Source organism: Ambystoma mexicanum, chromosome 11 (genome assembly GCF_040938575.1).
Source record: "Ambystoma mexicanum isolate Mex_15411 chromosome 11, UKY_AmexF1_1, whole genome shotgun sequence".
Taxonomy (NCBI): Eukaryota; Metazoa; Chordata; class Amphibia; order Caudata; family Ambystomatidae; genus Ambystoma; species Ambystoma mexicanum.
Genome location: NC_090934.1, coordinates 265,240,386 through 265,256,780, shown reverse-complemented (window position 1 = coordinate 265,256,780; position 16,395 = coordinate 265,240,386). Strand labels below are relative to the sequence as shown.

General features: G+C 46.8%; 1 protein-coding gene across 5 annotated transcripts in view; it reads left to right on the top strand.

Moving 5' to 3' along the window:
* L3MBTL3 (L3MBTL histone methyl-lysine binding protein 3) overlaps positions 1-16,395 on the top strand; it is a 1,294,236-nt gene that overhangs the window by 879,320 nt on the left and 398,521 nt on the right. For all 5 annotated transcript variants that reach the window (XM_069622999.1, XM_069623001.1, XM_069623000.1 and 2 more), the window contains one exon: positions 550-660. In XM_069622999.1, the coding sequence (XP_069479100.1) occupies positions 550-660 (111 nt within the window). The remainder of the gene's footprint in view (positions 1-549; positions 661-16,395) is intronic.

Here is a 16,395-nt window from a genome sequence, read left to right as displayed (position 1 = left end):
GATATCTAAGATGAGGATTACGTCGGAGGAACATCCCGTCGAAAGAACGTTACAAGGTAAGAAGTAACTTGTTCTTCTTCTGGGTATTTCAGATATAGCAACATGTCATCTGCATATAGTGATAACCCATATCACCCCTCCCCCCACGGTTTATTTTGTAAATCCATTTTAGCACTACTTAGTGATGTGGATTTGGAATGAAATGCCTACACATAATATTCAATATAATTTGGGCACATTGTCTGAATTGATGTGATAGATTAATTGGAGTTGAGGTGTAATATCAGCAAATTAGTAAATGGAAACCATTTGACATTCCATATCTTTATGTTCTCATTTTATTCTATTCACTTTATCACATTTGTATCTTTTCTGTACTATACATATGTATATACATATATATATGCTATAGTTGACCACATCCTAAATGATCAAAACCAAACCAAGAAATAACTGCAAAGTATACTCTTAAGCAACACACTGTTTTCTATGGGTCTCCAGCCGAAAAAGGTGAAAATTCAAGTATTTTCCTTTCTGTATTCCACACAGCGCTCACCCCATGGTTTCCTCATGAATATGAAGCTAGAAGTGGTGGACAAGAGGAACCCTATGTTAATAAGGGTGGCAACTATTGTGGATAAGGAAGACCACCGCATTAAGGTAAGGAATATGCTCATCATAGGCTGAAAGAGGTATAGGGTAGGTGCAAAAGTAGTAAAAAAAAAATAGGTTTTTTTCAGTGAGCATTTGCTTTCATTAAGCTTTTGCTTGTTTCTTTATTTTCTGGGGATCCTTCTTTTTCTAAATGGCAAGAGATGGATTTGTGTAAACCTTATTTCCATGGCCCGTATGTATACATTTATCCTGGTTTACAAGATGTTTTCCTCAGAGTTTTCTTGACTTTCCAAGTATTAGTATGGTTGAACAGTCACGGCAACTCTTCAGAAGATGAAGCATGGGTTTAAAAGAACAGTAAAAACCTTTGATGTCTGACATAGTTTGTAACCTGAACTGGGACAAATCACATCGGCCTACACCGCTAGATTTTAGGAATGCATTATCCCAGGCGAAAGTACTTTGGGGACTGCATGTAGTTGACATATGGCAGCTCCTACTTGAAGGTCCACCGATTATACACACTTCTCACATGTACACAAGAGTTTTGCCAGGGATAGATCCGCTTTTGATTTCTTCCACCCTGTTTCCATGCCTGTCTGATGTTGCCATAGGCCACCATGTGTTATCTGATAATGCACTGGTAACAAGTGAGCTGGTGGTGTCAGGACTTAAACCCATTCTTTCCAAATGGAAATTGTACGATCCAGTCGTAAGGGACCCTGTTATGAAACAGGAGATTGCTTCAGTTATAGAAGTCTATTTTGTTGAAAACTCTAGGGAGGGGCTACTTTGGGATGCAATGAAAGCGTTGATTAGGGGGGAGTTTACCACGCATAGAGCAGCATTTACAAAACCTTGCAGGAACCATAGAAAAAAAGTTAGAGGGGGAGGTCCAGGTATGTGAAAATGAGCATAAACGCACAGGGTCACGGAAATCTTCCAGAGATCTTCAAATAGCTTGTGCACAACTGAAGCACCTGTTAATTTATGGTACGGCCCACACTGTATTTAAAACTAGGCCCTTTAATATGTCCATGGGAAAACAGACTACGAGTGCCGAAGCTTAGGAAGGAACAAACACAAAACAATATAGTAGGCCTGAGAGATGTCAAGGGTATGTTGTATCGTGAAGAAGATGCTAAAGAGGAGGTGGTGCAGCAATTTTTCAAGGACTTGATGACGCAGGAATTATTCTGCTCTCACACAATTCTGGCCGATTTACCACATATATCTTGGTTGGATCGTGCATTACTTGATGGGCCTATATTAATAGAAGAAGAAATTGTTTCACTGAAACATAAGATGCCAGCACCCATCGGTTTTACTGCATTATTTAATAAAATGTTCAAATCCCACCTGATGCACCATATGGTGTCCACCTTTAATTCCTATTTTTTGGGGGTGGTTACACTGTCTATGGCCAACTCTGCCACCATTCAATTATTAAAATCAAGTAAAACCCAGGTGAATGGGCATTATGTAGGCCAATAACGTTGATGAATGTGGATGCCAAAATATATTCAAAGATACTTGCCTCCAGTTTGACTAAGGTCATTTCGACTTTGGTGGACACTGATCAGACAAGGTTCATTGCTCACAGGACCACATTCGATAATGTTAGATGCGTAGTGAATTTAATTGACATGGCAGAAACTCAGCGTCTGGCTCTGGGGGTGGTCTCACTGGATGCAGCAAAGGCTTTTGACCGGGTCGACAGGCCTTACTTGAAGGGTACCTTGTAGGCGGTTTGATTTGGCCCTGCCTTTATAAAAATGGTCATGGCTAATTATTAAGGGCCTACTACTTCAATTGTGATCAATGGGTGAGGGCATGGTCCATTGTTAATCACTAAAGCAATGAGGCAGGGATGCACCCTGTCTACGCTTCTGTTTGGCCTTTCTATTGAACCCATGGCTAGATTTATGCACACTAATCTGGAAATTTGAGTTATTACAATAGGGCTGAAGGAATTTTTATGAATCCATTGGAGTCATCACCCATTCCCTGGCTGTGACCTCCTCCCATGTGGCCAGGGGACGGCAGCCGCTACCTGATCCTGACCCTGGGGCTGGTTATATGAGGAAGGATCAGTTGGGAGGGGATAACTACCAGCGAGAAGGAATGACTCCATCAGACGAGACACGGTATTCTCCCCTGGCCCCTAAAGAAAACCCTATGATACCCAAACTTCTAATGGCATACTGTCTAGTTAACTCTATGTACACTTCAAACATTCATAACGCGCATAAACCATCTTTTGTTTTTGACATTTCTTCATGTGGTATTCTTGAACAACAAGCGAAAGGTTAGGAGGAGCACACCTGAATTAGCTGAGTTGCTATTGTTAAATAAATGCTCACAGATCAAATATTTAGTATATTTTAGGTGCAGGGGAGGAAAAGTGGCCCTGGCACAGAGCCAACACAATACAACTGTACAAAGAGAAGATGATCCGTACAGTAGATGGAACCCTCCCGTCCCCTGCACACCTTACAATCCCGTCAATAGACGGTTAAATCATTAGTAAATGAAAATGTGTTAGTACATTGTAGATTAGTTTGCTAGTTCAAAGAGAAACAGTTGTTAATATAACTTTGGTATAGAGATGTATTTATTAGTAAAAAAATAAGAAAAGCATATAGGTCAGGGAAAGTACAGTTCAACTTAAAAATTGGCTGACGTTTTTTGATAAAAAACATTCTCTTCTTCAAGATCCGGATGAAAGTTCTGAACTGTGAATTAGAAATGAAAAAGGGAGATAAAAAACGCTGAATCCCAAAGTTTAGTCAATTTGATATCAGTAGTCACAAAGTTACTCAACATAACATTCCATTATTTACATGTTCATATGTCACTGCTGTTCCTATTTAACAGTCTAGTTAGTTATCCGAAATCACTGACACATATGTCTTAAAAACTAGGAGGGATTCTGTGTAACTGAACTGGGTAGGAGTCTAGGTCACAGCTGTCAATATGGTTGAATAAAAAAGACTAAAAATGTTTGGGCTTTCTCAGTTGGGTTATTAATCAAAGTGAATGGACCTGGATGGGGTGGGGTAGGAAATTAAATGATATTTTATTTATATCGCACTCGTAAAAAAGTGTTTCAGAGAGTGACCAGGCAAAAAGGGAGGGGAACAAGGGAGAGAAAAAACAGAAAAAAAACAGCGATCTTACTAGGCCCAGTGACATTTAAGAAAGCGCAAGTGCATGGGAAAGGAAAATTGGGGAAAAGTGCAAGGAAGGGGGGGGGGGAGTGGAAAGTGCGAAGCAGAGGAGAGAAAACATAAATAAATATTACATAGAATAAATAATAAATAAGGGCTTTAAACCATGGTAGTGCAGCCAGCAAGTGGCAGGTGAATGTCAGAAAGGTATATCTGATAAGTGCAGAAGAAACGACTGTATGGGTACAGATACAGAACCCTAGTGCAGATGGTGGCCTGGAGGTAGTTCAGGAGGGTGGCAGGGTGAGCAGATACCTGGGCCCGAAAGAACAGAGGGTGGCCAGGTGCACTATGCTATGAGAAGAAACAGGTCAACAGGGGAGAAGGGGACAAAGGCAGAGGCAAAGAGGAAGGTCTTGAGAGGTTTCTGGAACCAAAGATGTTTTTACTCAAGTTTCAAGGTGGCCGGGAGGCTGTTCCAAAGGGAGGCACCAGCCGCAGACAGGGATCTACCCCCAGCTCGTTTTTGTTGCAAAACGACTAACCCTGAGGGAGTTAGATGTAGAGGAGCGAAGGGCTCGAGATGGGAGATATTTACGGAGGGATAGTTGAAGGTATTTTGGACCCAGGCCCCAGAAAGCCTTGTGGACAATGCAGAGGTTTTTAAATTTAATCCTTGCATCCACTGGGAGCCAATGAAGGGATTACAAGGCTGGAGAGATACGATCCCAGGGCTTGAGGCCAAGGACAAGTCTCAGTCCTTAGAGGGCGGACAGTGGAGGCAGGTAGATTTAGGAAGAGGCTGTACCAGAGCTTGGACGACAGTGTGCTTTTGAGGGAAGGAGAGGAAAGGTAGAGTACCTCTAAGGAGGTGAAGTAAAAAGTTTGATTTTTTGGCGACATCAGAGATGTGTGCGGAGAAGGAAAGTGTAGAGTCAAAGATAACCCCAAGGTTCTTAGCCGCCCAAGTGGGGGTGGGAGGAGGGCCAAGGGAGGCCGGACCAGGGAGTGAGAGGAAAGGATGGAGATGGTGTACCAATAAGGAGGATCTCAGTCTTGTTGGCATTTAGACATAGATCATTGGCGGCACACCAATTTTGAATGGCGATTAGACAATCTGAGATGAGGGAAGGAGGGGAGGAGGCTGAAGGAAGCCTGAAAATGAGTTGGGTGTCGTCAGCATAGCACTGGAAAGTTGAGCAGAACATTGAGATGCAGGGACGGGACGGATGTAAGGCGTAGCACTCACCAAAGTAAAAAGGATGAGCATAAATCTTCATCAGTATAGCTCAGCGAGCTTAGTGTAAAAGAGGTCCCAAACGTCCATATATTCAAGATTCCTAGAAGGAGGAGCCATCGGTCAAGTGGTCTACGGTGACTGGCTGGACCTGTAATGAAATGGGCATAATTGAAGAAGACACCCGGAGTACGTGCAGTAAAAAAGGAAAATCCTAAACTGGTAACTCACCAGAGTGTGAATAATACAGTGCATATACGGGTGGGTATGTAGAGTGGCGCTGTTCAATCTGGAGTCACACACCTGAATAGCCGTATAATGGCCGAGGGCTGTAGGGAAAACGTGAGCCCACATTACAATAAGATATAAACCGGAAAACAAAAAGAAAAAAAAGAAAACATAACGGGAAAAGGCGATTCATCTCTGCAGTGCGGATGGCTTACTGAACGCTAAAGAGCTGGTATACGCCCCTTGCGTGAGCAGTGATGTGACTCACAGAAATATGGAAATTAACAAAGGACTATTCTGGTTTTAGGCACGGCTCAACCAGCAAACCACAAGGGCCGCCATGTTTAGCTAGTCTGAGTGACCAACAGAAAATTCTCCAATCGTGATGGGCACATCATGTTGTGAATTGGGTATATTGGAAAAGAGACGGCGCTCTGGCAAATGAGCGGAGGGTGGAGCGAACCGTGAATGACAGGCAATTGTATTGTTAGAAAAATGATTAGGATAGCCAAAGACGTGTGGCTCATGTGATATCGGATTTACATATTATCAGATGTCACACACATCTACAAATGCTACAGGTAGGAATTTAATTGTCAAGTGAAATCATAAGTCAAACATTCTACAGTGTTCGGAGGTCAATACTAGAGTCAATGCTGCATACAACAAATCTTCTAGGGTTATTCCCCATTCGTGTATTCTGTATGGGTGGCCTAAACATACTGGTGAACATATTGTGAATATGGCAGATCTGGAATGTGAAAACATCATTAGGAATCAACTATGTCTGAAAACCTTATTCTGAGAATAGCTCAATGGGGAATGTACAGTCGTGGAGGCAGATAGCAGCTCATCCGTTCCCCATTACTATGTATCAAACATGTAGAAACCCAAGTAATATGAAGCATTTCAATGAGAATTCATCATTGAGCCCTCTGGGGAACAGGGTTTCAAGGTAATGAATCCTAATTTTTTTCCGGCGAGACAAAATCGCTTGATAATTTCCACTTCTAGAGGATTTTTTCACTATCTCTAGGACTTGAAACTTTAATTGTGCCACAGTGTGGCTATTCCCCAGGAAGTGTCTTGCGAGGGGTGATTTGTTGTTTTTCCACCTGATGGTAGATTTATGTTCGGTCACTCTGTCTTTGATTGCTCTTGTGGTTTGACCCACATAAAGTTTCCAGCAGGGGCATTTGATAGCGTATTTGACTCCTGTGGTCATGCATGTTGTAAAGTCTCTCAACTTGATCTTCTTCCCTGTGTGGGGATGGGAGATTGTGTCACCCTTAGTTACATTGTTACAATGTGTGCAACATAGGCATGGGAATGTGCCAGCCCTTCTTGCCTTGAGCACGAGTTGTTCATCTAAAGGTGGACTTTCAGCTTTTACAAGTTGGTAGCAGCAAATCTGTCCACGTTTAAATGCCATCATCGGTGGTTTGGGGAATAGCTCATGTAATAGAAGGTCATTCTGTAGGATGTTCCAATGTTTTCATATAGCTTTGCCCTCCTGGAAACTCTGTCTGGAGTACTTTGAGATATATACTAAAGGTGGTGCATTCTTCTTCGACCTCGGAGTCAGTAGATGTTCTTTACTGATCAAGTCTGATCTTTGTTTAGCTTCCTGTAATACTATGACAGGGTATCCCCTTGTCTCAAATTTCTCCATTAATTTAGAGCATTCTGTGTCTAGTCCAGCAGGGTCGGAGGTAATCCGTTTGAGTCTTAAAATTTGGCTGAAAGGAAGGCTTTTGAGCATTGATTTAGGGTGAGAGCTTGTGAAATGTAATAGGTTGTTAACATCCGTTGGTTTATGGTAAGGGGATGTTTTGATCTGATTGTTTTCAATTTCTAAGCTGACACCCAGGAAGTGTAATGATCCACTTCCATAGTAAATTTGGTGTGATTGTGTACTGAATTGAGGTAGTTAAAGAAAGAGTCCAGTTCTTCTTGGATCCCACACCAGATGCCGAAAAGGTCAAATACATAACAGTGTTCAAACCTATACATAAACGTGTTAGCATAGACTCGGGCCATCGATGAACCCATAGATGTTCCTGTGGTTTGCAAGTAATATTTTCCTTGGAATCTGAAATAACTGTTGTACAGTATGAGATCTAAGAGTTTCGGAATCAGTTGACTGTGGCCTCTAGTGGTTGTTGAGTTCGAAAGGAGCCATTCGACTGCTCTAATGCCTTCCTCATGCGGGATTGATGTGAAAAGGCTACATATGTCCATACTGAAGATGATGCAGTCAGTGCTGAGATATCATTAATGCAGGTCAAAAAATCCATTGTGTCACAAAGATATGTAGGAGTCTCTTGTACCAGTTGTTGTAAAGATCTGTCGACGTGGACTTCCAGAGGATCAGAAATGTTGTCTGTGCCAGCTGCTATTGGTCTCATAGGAGGATTAATCAGGTTCTTATGAATCTTCAAGAGGCCATAGAAAACAGGGGTGATGGGATAAGGATTTCTCAAAAATTCACTCGTTTTGTGGATAGGATCATTGTCTAGTTTGGTGCAAGTATTCTCTTCATTCAAGAGTTCCAGTTCTCAGTGTCCATCACTACGATTGCACCTCCCTTGTCAGCAGGTTTGATGGTCAGTTCCTCGTCCTTGGCTAGTGATTCAATATGGTCCTGCTGACATTTTTTTACATTAAGTGGGCAATGTTTTCCGGAAGTTGATCTTCTCCAGGTCCGAAATCACTGTTTTTTCAAATAGGTTAAGCATTGAATTCTGAATGTAGGGATCAAAATTACTCTTTGCGCAAAATTCTAATGTTCCGTCATCTGCGGTAACAGATCCCATGTCTGTTTCGGTATTGAAGAAGATTTTGAGTCTGTTTCCTTAGTAATCTATGAAAGGATACACAATAGAATGGCTCATAGGCCACAATGGGGTATTTACATGCATTCTCTATGAATAATGTATGTATATTAAAATATTTTAATAATTATTTTTATCACTGAGGATTCCCAGTCTGACGACGGGGAATATTCAAGCATCTGAATCTATGAACGATACCAACGCTGGAGAAATACATTTACAGGTAAGTAACTAAAACATTTCCTAATACCTAAGAATGACGGAGGACTGAGACCCATCTTGGACTTGAGATATTTGAACAAGCTCCTCAGGAAGGATAAGTTCAAGATGGTCACACTTTCTCAGATCCTTCAGGCCCTCCAACTCCAGGATTGGATGGTGTCATTTTACCTTCAGGATGCTTATTTTCATGTGCCAATCCATCTCAAGTACAGAAAATACCCGAGGTTCGCTGTTGGCAGTTCTCATTATCAGTTTCGAGTTCTGCCATTCGGACTAAGCTCAGCCCTGAGTGTTTTCACCAAATTGATGGCGGGGGCGGCAGTGAGTCTGAGAAGAGGGGAGATTCACGTCTACCCTTACCTGGATGATGGCGTATTCTCACGAGCAAGTTCTGCATCATCTCAGTATGGCCTGCCACTCTCTTCACAGATTGGGCTTTTAGCTCAATTACAAGAAGTCCCTTATGCCACCTTTTCGGAAGTTCTAGTTCATCAGAGCTGTACTGGATACAACCTTTGGAAAAAGCTTGCCACCCGAGGTGAGGGCTCTAGACATTCTGCAGATGGTCTCCAAGTTTGAGAGTGCCTAGCGTCACCCGCCCTACGATTTTTTGACATTGCTCGTTCTCATGGCAGCCTGCACTTTTCTGGTGCCAGAGGCCTGCCTGAGAATGAGATCCCTTCAATGGGCCCTCAGAACACAATGGTCCCAGTTCTCATGAAACATGTCAGGCCTACTTCAGGTTCCAAGCAGGGTTTCACGGGATCTCCTGTGGTGGACCTGCAGGGACAACGTTCTGAAGGGAGAACCTTTTTGGCAACCATGGCCGGAGATCATAGTAGTGACGGACGCCTCACTCACGGGGTTGGGAGCCCACACCAACGATCTGACAATCAGCGGTCATTGGTCTCCATCGGAGTCAAAACTACATATCAATCTTTTGGAGCTGAGGGCAATCAGATTAGCACTGAAAACCTTTCTGCCCTCTGTACGGGGAAAGAATGTCCTGTTAATGACGGACAACACAGTGGCCATGTACTACCTCAAAATGAGAGGGGGTTTAGGGTCACTACCACTGTGCAGAGGGGCAACACGGCTCTGACACTGGGCAATTCAAGAAGGAATCTCTCTAAGGGCAGTTCACCTAGCCGGAGAAGAGAACATAGCAGCAGATGCTCTGAGCAGGCAGAGCACAGTGTCCCACGAGTAGGAACTAGCTCAGGCAGCCGAAACATCTTGTGGATCTGTCCGCAACCAGTGTCAACCGTAGTGAGAACTGTACTGCTCCAGGGAATGTCCTGCGAGAGGAGCTCTACGAGACATGTTGATAGTGGACTCGAGATTCCACTCCTGTACGCGTTTCCTCCAGTCCCCGTCATTCCTCATATCATCAGGAGGTTGAGAAAGTTCTGTTAACACATGATCCTAATTCCCCAGGATTGGGCCAGGAGGACGTGGTACCTAGAGCTTCTCTACATGTCCATTTGCCCTCCGATATATCTTCCACAAAGCAAGGCCCTTCTCTCGCAAGAGGAGGGTCGGGTTCTCCATCTAGAGGTCAAAACATTCAGCCTTCATGCATGGTTTCTGAGAGGCTGAGATGCAAGGATTAGGACATCCCGGATAACGTTATGGAGATTAAGCTTTCGGCCAGGAGGCCAGCAACAAAGACCTTGTACCGTTGCTGTTGGCAATAATTCTGCAACTGGTGCAAAGACAAGAATGTAGACCCTTTTCTGTGTAAAACAATGGAGGTATTATCCTTTCTACTATCCTGGGGCTCCAGGTTGGAACTATTAAGGGCTATTTGGCGGCGCTATCTATCTTTAAGCACTCGTCAGAAGAATGTCCATATTTCAAAATTTCACTGGTGACACAATTTCTAAAGGGGCTCACCAATGTGTCCCCTCCCCCCATCACCTTTCCAGGTTCCAGTTTGGGACCTTAATCTGGTACTAAAATGTCTAATGTGTGCACCCTTTGAACCGGTTGTTAACATTTAAAACCTTTCTTTTTGTGGCATTAACTTCAGCTTGTAGAGTGAGTGAATTGCAGGCACTGTCACCCAAGCCACCCTTTACTATCGTCCATAAAGATAGGGTTGTTCTGAGGGTTAAACCTTCATTTTTATTTAAGATTATTTCAGATTTTCATGTAGGACAGAACTTTGTTTTACCCACATTCTATCCTCCTCCTCATCCTGGCAAGGAAGAGGAGAGATTACATAGATTGGATCCACACAGAGCTCTGAGCTTTTACATATCAAGACTATCAAAACTTTGTATTGACAATCAGCTTTTTATAGGCTATAAAGGTCACAAACTGGGTCAGGTTGTTATAAAACAGACTTTATCCAGGCGGATCATTCTGGCAATTTCGGAATGCTACAGACTGCCGGGCAAGGATCTTCCGGAAGGATTAAGAGCCCATTCCGCCAGGGGCATGGCTATCTCTACAGCCCTGCAAAGTGGCGTACCGATCAAAAATATTTGTGAGGCAGCGACCTGGTCTATTATTCACACGTTAACAAAACATTACTGCCTTGAGTCTTCCCACGGTCAGGATGGAAGCTTTGGTAAAGCTGTTCTCCATTCAGTTCATGAAAACCATTGAAAACTAAAATTCTGACTCCCCCTGCCCCCCACCGAATTAAATACTGCTTTGGAAGTCTAACAAAGATGAGGAATACGTGGGAGGGCACAATCCATTCGAAGAACAGGTTACTTACCCCTGGTAACGTTCTTTCGACTGGATGTTCCTCCCAGCCTACCCCACAGTAGAATTTCCCATGCTATTACAGCTTTCGCTCTTTCAAAGATGAGTGCGGTCAAACCCGTGGTTAAGCGGGTAGTTTCTACTGTATGAAAAACAGAACTGAAGCCAACGGGCGCTGTGCGTGCTATCTATGCCTTTGATGATATCATCCTCGAGACGGAGGCCCTCGAGGGACATCTAGTCGACTGCATCGACGCACAGCACCTTCTGCCGAAAAAGACATTCCGAAGCAGCTGAAGCTAGATATCATATATCAAAGATGAGGAATACGTGGGAGGAACATCCAGTCGAAAGAATGTTACCAGAGGTAAGGAACTTGTTCTTCTGTGCATGGAGTTCTTGGGCAAAATAATTGCAACAAAAGAGGACCTAATGTTGGTTATTCGATTGGCCCAAAACAATTGATAACAACAAGTGTAAATTATACTCCCAATTGCATTATGGCATCAAACAATGTAATGATCTTCTCAACTACTTAAAACTATTCACAAAAAAGGTGCCAAAAACGCCTCTGAGAATCCAAATCTGAGAGCAATCCTGGAGCTTTTGAAGGCGAGGTGATGATGTTGGGGTAAAGGTTTGCCTTAGTTGAATTTAAAGGCAGATTAGCTGAAGTTAAAGTCTATGTAGCACTTAAAGGTGTGAATGTGTTAGGTTAGAAGGACCAGGCTAAATTGAAAATCAAACTTAATCCGGTTTGTGAAGAACCAGTTTCCATTGTTAAAACCAATTGTGAGGGGGAGATTTCCAAATATGTCAGGGGTAAGGAGAACGTTTTATTCCCAAATGTATTTAAGTGAGGTATTGGTAAGCTGGTGGGGTACAAACACAAGATTGTACTCAAGGATGGAGCTAAACCCATGTCACATGCTGTCAGACATATCCCTATAGTCTTGAGGGATGATGTGAAAAAGAAATTACACTGGTTAAACAAGGAGAAGAGAGAGTGATATAGGAAGTGGATGCTACCGAAAGGGGTTTTCAGATTGTAGTTGTCAGAAAACCCAATGGGAAAGGTGAGAATCTGTATGGATTTGAGATAATTGAATAAGGCTATTGTGGTGGAAAAGTATCCCTTGCTAGTGATTTCAGAAATGTTGAACCTGGTTGCTGGGGCGGATATTTTTTCCACTATTGATCTTACTGCAGCGTATCATTAAGTACAGCTACACAAAGACTCTATGAAGTATACTACATTTATCACACCATCCGGAATGTACAGATATGTTACAATGCCTTTTGGGTTGGCCTCAGTGGCCGCTGTGTTTCACACTGTTATGACCCATCTACTGGGGGATTTGTCTGGGGTGTATGTGTTCCAGGATGATATCTTAGTGTGTGGAGAATATGGTGAAAGGTTGTGTGGAGTTATGAAGAGATTGGAGTCAAGAGGACTAACTGTGGAATGTAATAAGTGTACATTTTTGTGTAGTGGGGTGGATTACCTAGGTCATACACTATCCAAAGGTCTATATAAGCCCAAGTTTAAGGCAATGCAAGCTATTGAGAAGCACCCTATCCCCGTAACAAAGAGAAATTGCACTCAGTTTTGGGACTAGCAGAGTATTGTAGTAAATGTGTGGAACGTTTTGCAGAGATTACTCAGCCTTTGGAAGAACTTATGAAGAGAAACGCAAAATTTACTTGGTGTGAAAAACATGAAAGGAGTGTTGATGTTGTGAAGAAGTGTATTGTGGATGCACCCTTGTTGAGAGGATTTGTACCAAGAAGGAAGTCTATTATCGCGGTGGATGTGGGTGGTAGAGGTTTCTCCAGCATGGGGTCTGGCATGGATTCACATGCTCATGAATATTCCCCGTCGTCAGGCTGGGAATCCTCGGTAAAGAAAAAACCAGTATCAGTTTCGTTTCTGATCTGTCTTTCGTAGTAATAACCAATCACTGGTCTCTGCGTCATACTGACCACAGCCAATGACTGCCCTCTACCTAAGCACCGCCTCTGGCAGCCATCTTCAGATTTTTACCGCACGTTCATGTGTGGGGATCCTCGTGCTATTGCTCTCGAGCGTTAGTGCTATTTTTTCGCGCTTTTTCACAAAAACTTCGATTCTTTCGGTCAAAAGAGCCTCAAGCTCCACCGATCCTACATCCGATCAACGGGGACCCGTGTCGGATTCATCTGTGCCCCTCAAGGGTGAAGATTTCGTCGAGCTACACTTCGGAGGACTCCAGAAGCTTCTCAGGCCCGGTCTCGGAGATGGCCCAGGAGAAGGGAAGCTCGACGCCCGGAAAGCTGTTCAGGGTCTGCCCTGGATGCCACCTGCAGAACGTCTTCAAGGAGGACGAACACTCTTTCTGCCTTTACTGCCTTCATGAGGACAAGACGCACGTGGAGAAGGACTGTGCGTTTTGCGGCAACATGTCGGAACGGACCATGAAGGACCGCCATCAACGTCTCGCCAACTGGCTGGAGGGTAAGAGCCCGTCTGGCGAGAAGAAGAAGAAATCCGAGCGGTCTTCTAAGACCTTTGAGGGAGCCCCGGCGACGGGGGCCCAACATAAGGCCAAGCACCGCGAGTCCGCTGGCACCGGGAGCGCCGAACGGTCGGGCTCTACGGGCGCCAGGCAGGGCGCACCCTCCCCTGCACCATCAACCACGAGCCAACGCTCTGGGTCGGGTAAGAGGAAGGCCGAGCACCCGGCGAAGCTCCTGGAGAGGCCCCGGTCGAGCTCTAAGGCAGAGGAGGAGCGTGGCAGGGCCCCCTCCCTCAAGGATAAGGCGGTGAGCGCACCTAAGGTGGTGAAGGCCTTGATCCATCCGACCAAGCCCTCTATCGAAACGGTCGCGGCGGCCCTGGCCCAGCCTGTGGAGGCTGCACCAGTGGTGGCGACCTCGGGGCCCAGAATCTCCCTGCCTCCTCGGAGGGAGTCTTCTTTTGTGCCCATCGATAGGACCCCCGTGAAACCCTCCGTGGGGAAGAAGAAGGGGGGGCAGGGCGTCGTCGTAGATTCGGCCTCAACCTCAGAAGAGGAGCTGATCGAGGTCTTAAGCCACGGCCTAGGCGTGGAACAAGACCAGCCCGTCGGAATGGGCCCCGACGCAGGTGACGACGACGACATCGTCGAGGATACCGACGGGGCCCCTGCTCGCCCGTCGGATTCCCCTCTGCCAGCGCCGCAAGACAACTCAGCGGCCATTTTGTTGGCTATACAGTCCCTATGCTCCGAGATAAGGACGAGACTACCGTTACCGACGGAGGAACCTCTCCCGTCGGGGGATCCAGAACCGGGACCTTCTGGTGTTCCCCCTACCAAGAAAAGAAGGATCCATCCACCACCTCCTTTTCAACCGTCGCGCCCCGTCCAGCCCTCCTCCCCGTCCACCCGAGGGGATGATACGGGGACTGACACGGCAGCGACGGGTACGGACGACGAGGCATACGACGAGGATTTTCCGTCGTCGCCTCCCACCAGGGCTTCTCCGCCCGACGAGATTGGATCGTTCCACTCAATGATCGCCAGGGCATCCGAGCTTTTCCAACTCTGCCCTGAGGAGAAGAAAAAGGAAGGCTTCCTTTACCAACGGCGCGAGGCCAAGAGGAAGACGGTCCTCGCAGTGCCTCTGTTGGACGACATTTGGGATGAGGGCCTTTCCCTCCTCAAGAACCCTTCCACGACGCCAGCGAAAAGAGACCGGTACGAGAAAAAGTACCGGGTCCCGGACTCGGCCCCCCTATGCCTCCGGGCGCAGCCTACCCCGGACTCCGTCGTCTCCGCGGCAGCCAGGAAGAAAGCGGGGGGGGGGTGCGGCCTCCACGTCGACTTCCCCGCCGGACGGCGAGGGAAAGAAATTGGATGCTATGGGACGTAGAGTCATCTCGTCGGCGGCGACGACGATTAAAGCGGCCAACGCCTTGGCTATCGTGGCCCGCTACGACAGGGAGCTCTGGTACAAGATAGCTCCCCTGCTGGATTTTCTGCCGGACGACAAGAGGGCGGAGGCCCTTGAGATCCTGCAGGAAGGTGAGGTGGCTTCGGACCACGCCATCACCGTGGCGACGGACATCGCCGACACTGGGTTCCGCCAGCTGGGCAACGGCGTTTGCCTTCGACGTCGTGGATGGCTCAAGGCTACGGACTTTCGGCAGGACGTCCAGACCAGGGTCCTGGACATGCCCTTCGACGGGAACAACCTGTTTGGGAAGACAGTGGACGATTCCCTTCAGGCCATCAAGGCGGATACTGAGACGGCCCGGGCCCTTGGAGTACTGCAGCAACGGCGGACGCCCTTTCGGAGCGGCGGAGGCAAGGGCGCCTCCAAAGGTTCCGGCGGCGGTTTCGCTTCCTACCGTCAAGCGGCCCGCTCGTCGTCGCAAGAGGCCTACAGAGGACGAGGCAAGTCTAGCGGACCCCGCCGTCGTCGCCAAGGAGGTCAAGGCGGCAAGGCCGCGTCCAAGCAGGATTGAACCGGCCGTGGGGTCGGGCCCCCACCGAAGCACCCCGGTGGGAGGCCGGCTGGCGGGCTTCGTCAGCGTGTGGGAGTCCATCTCCACCGACCGTTGGGTGCTGGACGCCCTGGCCCGGGGCCACGCGCTCGAATTTCAAAAAAGGTGCCCGCGCGTCCCCCCCGTGGCCAGGAAAGAACTTCACGTCCCTCAACTTCTCCTGGAGGTAAAGGCGATGCTCAGAAAGGGCGCCATCGAACTCGTCCCAAAGAGGCTTCGGGGCTCCTGAGTCTACTCGCGATACTTCCTCGTGAAGAAGAAGACGGGAGGATGGCGCCCCATCCTGGACCTGCGACGCCTGAACAAGTTCATCAAGGCGCAGAAGTTCCGGATGGTCACCCTCCAGCACGTCCTGGGTCAGCTGGAGGAAGAAGACTTCCTATCGTCGTTGGATTTGGAGGATGCCTACTTCCACATTCCCATCCTAAAGGGGCACCGAAAATTCCTCAGATTCGTGGTCCAAGGGCGTCATTACCAGTTCAAAGCCCTTCCCTTCGGACTACGGTCGGCACCCAGGGTTTTCACCAAGTGCCTCGCACCGGTGGCGGCGCAGCTGCGCCGCAAGGGGATTCACGTCTACCCCTACCTGGACGACTGGCTCATCCGCGCCAAGACGAGGGATCTCGCCGTGGTCCACACGGCAAGGACCGTCCAACTCCTCACGGACCTGGGATTCTCCGTGAACTACGCCAAATCCCACCTGGTGCCCGCGCAAGTCGCACTGTTTCTGGGAGCGAGGCTCGACACAGTGTCCCTTCTGGCCTCCCCGTCGGAGGAGAGGACCAGGACCATCTTGGGCAAGGTGCAACGGATGTTGGTGGCCGACGCGGCCAAGGTGAGGTCCATCAA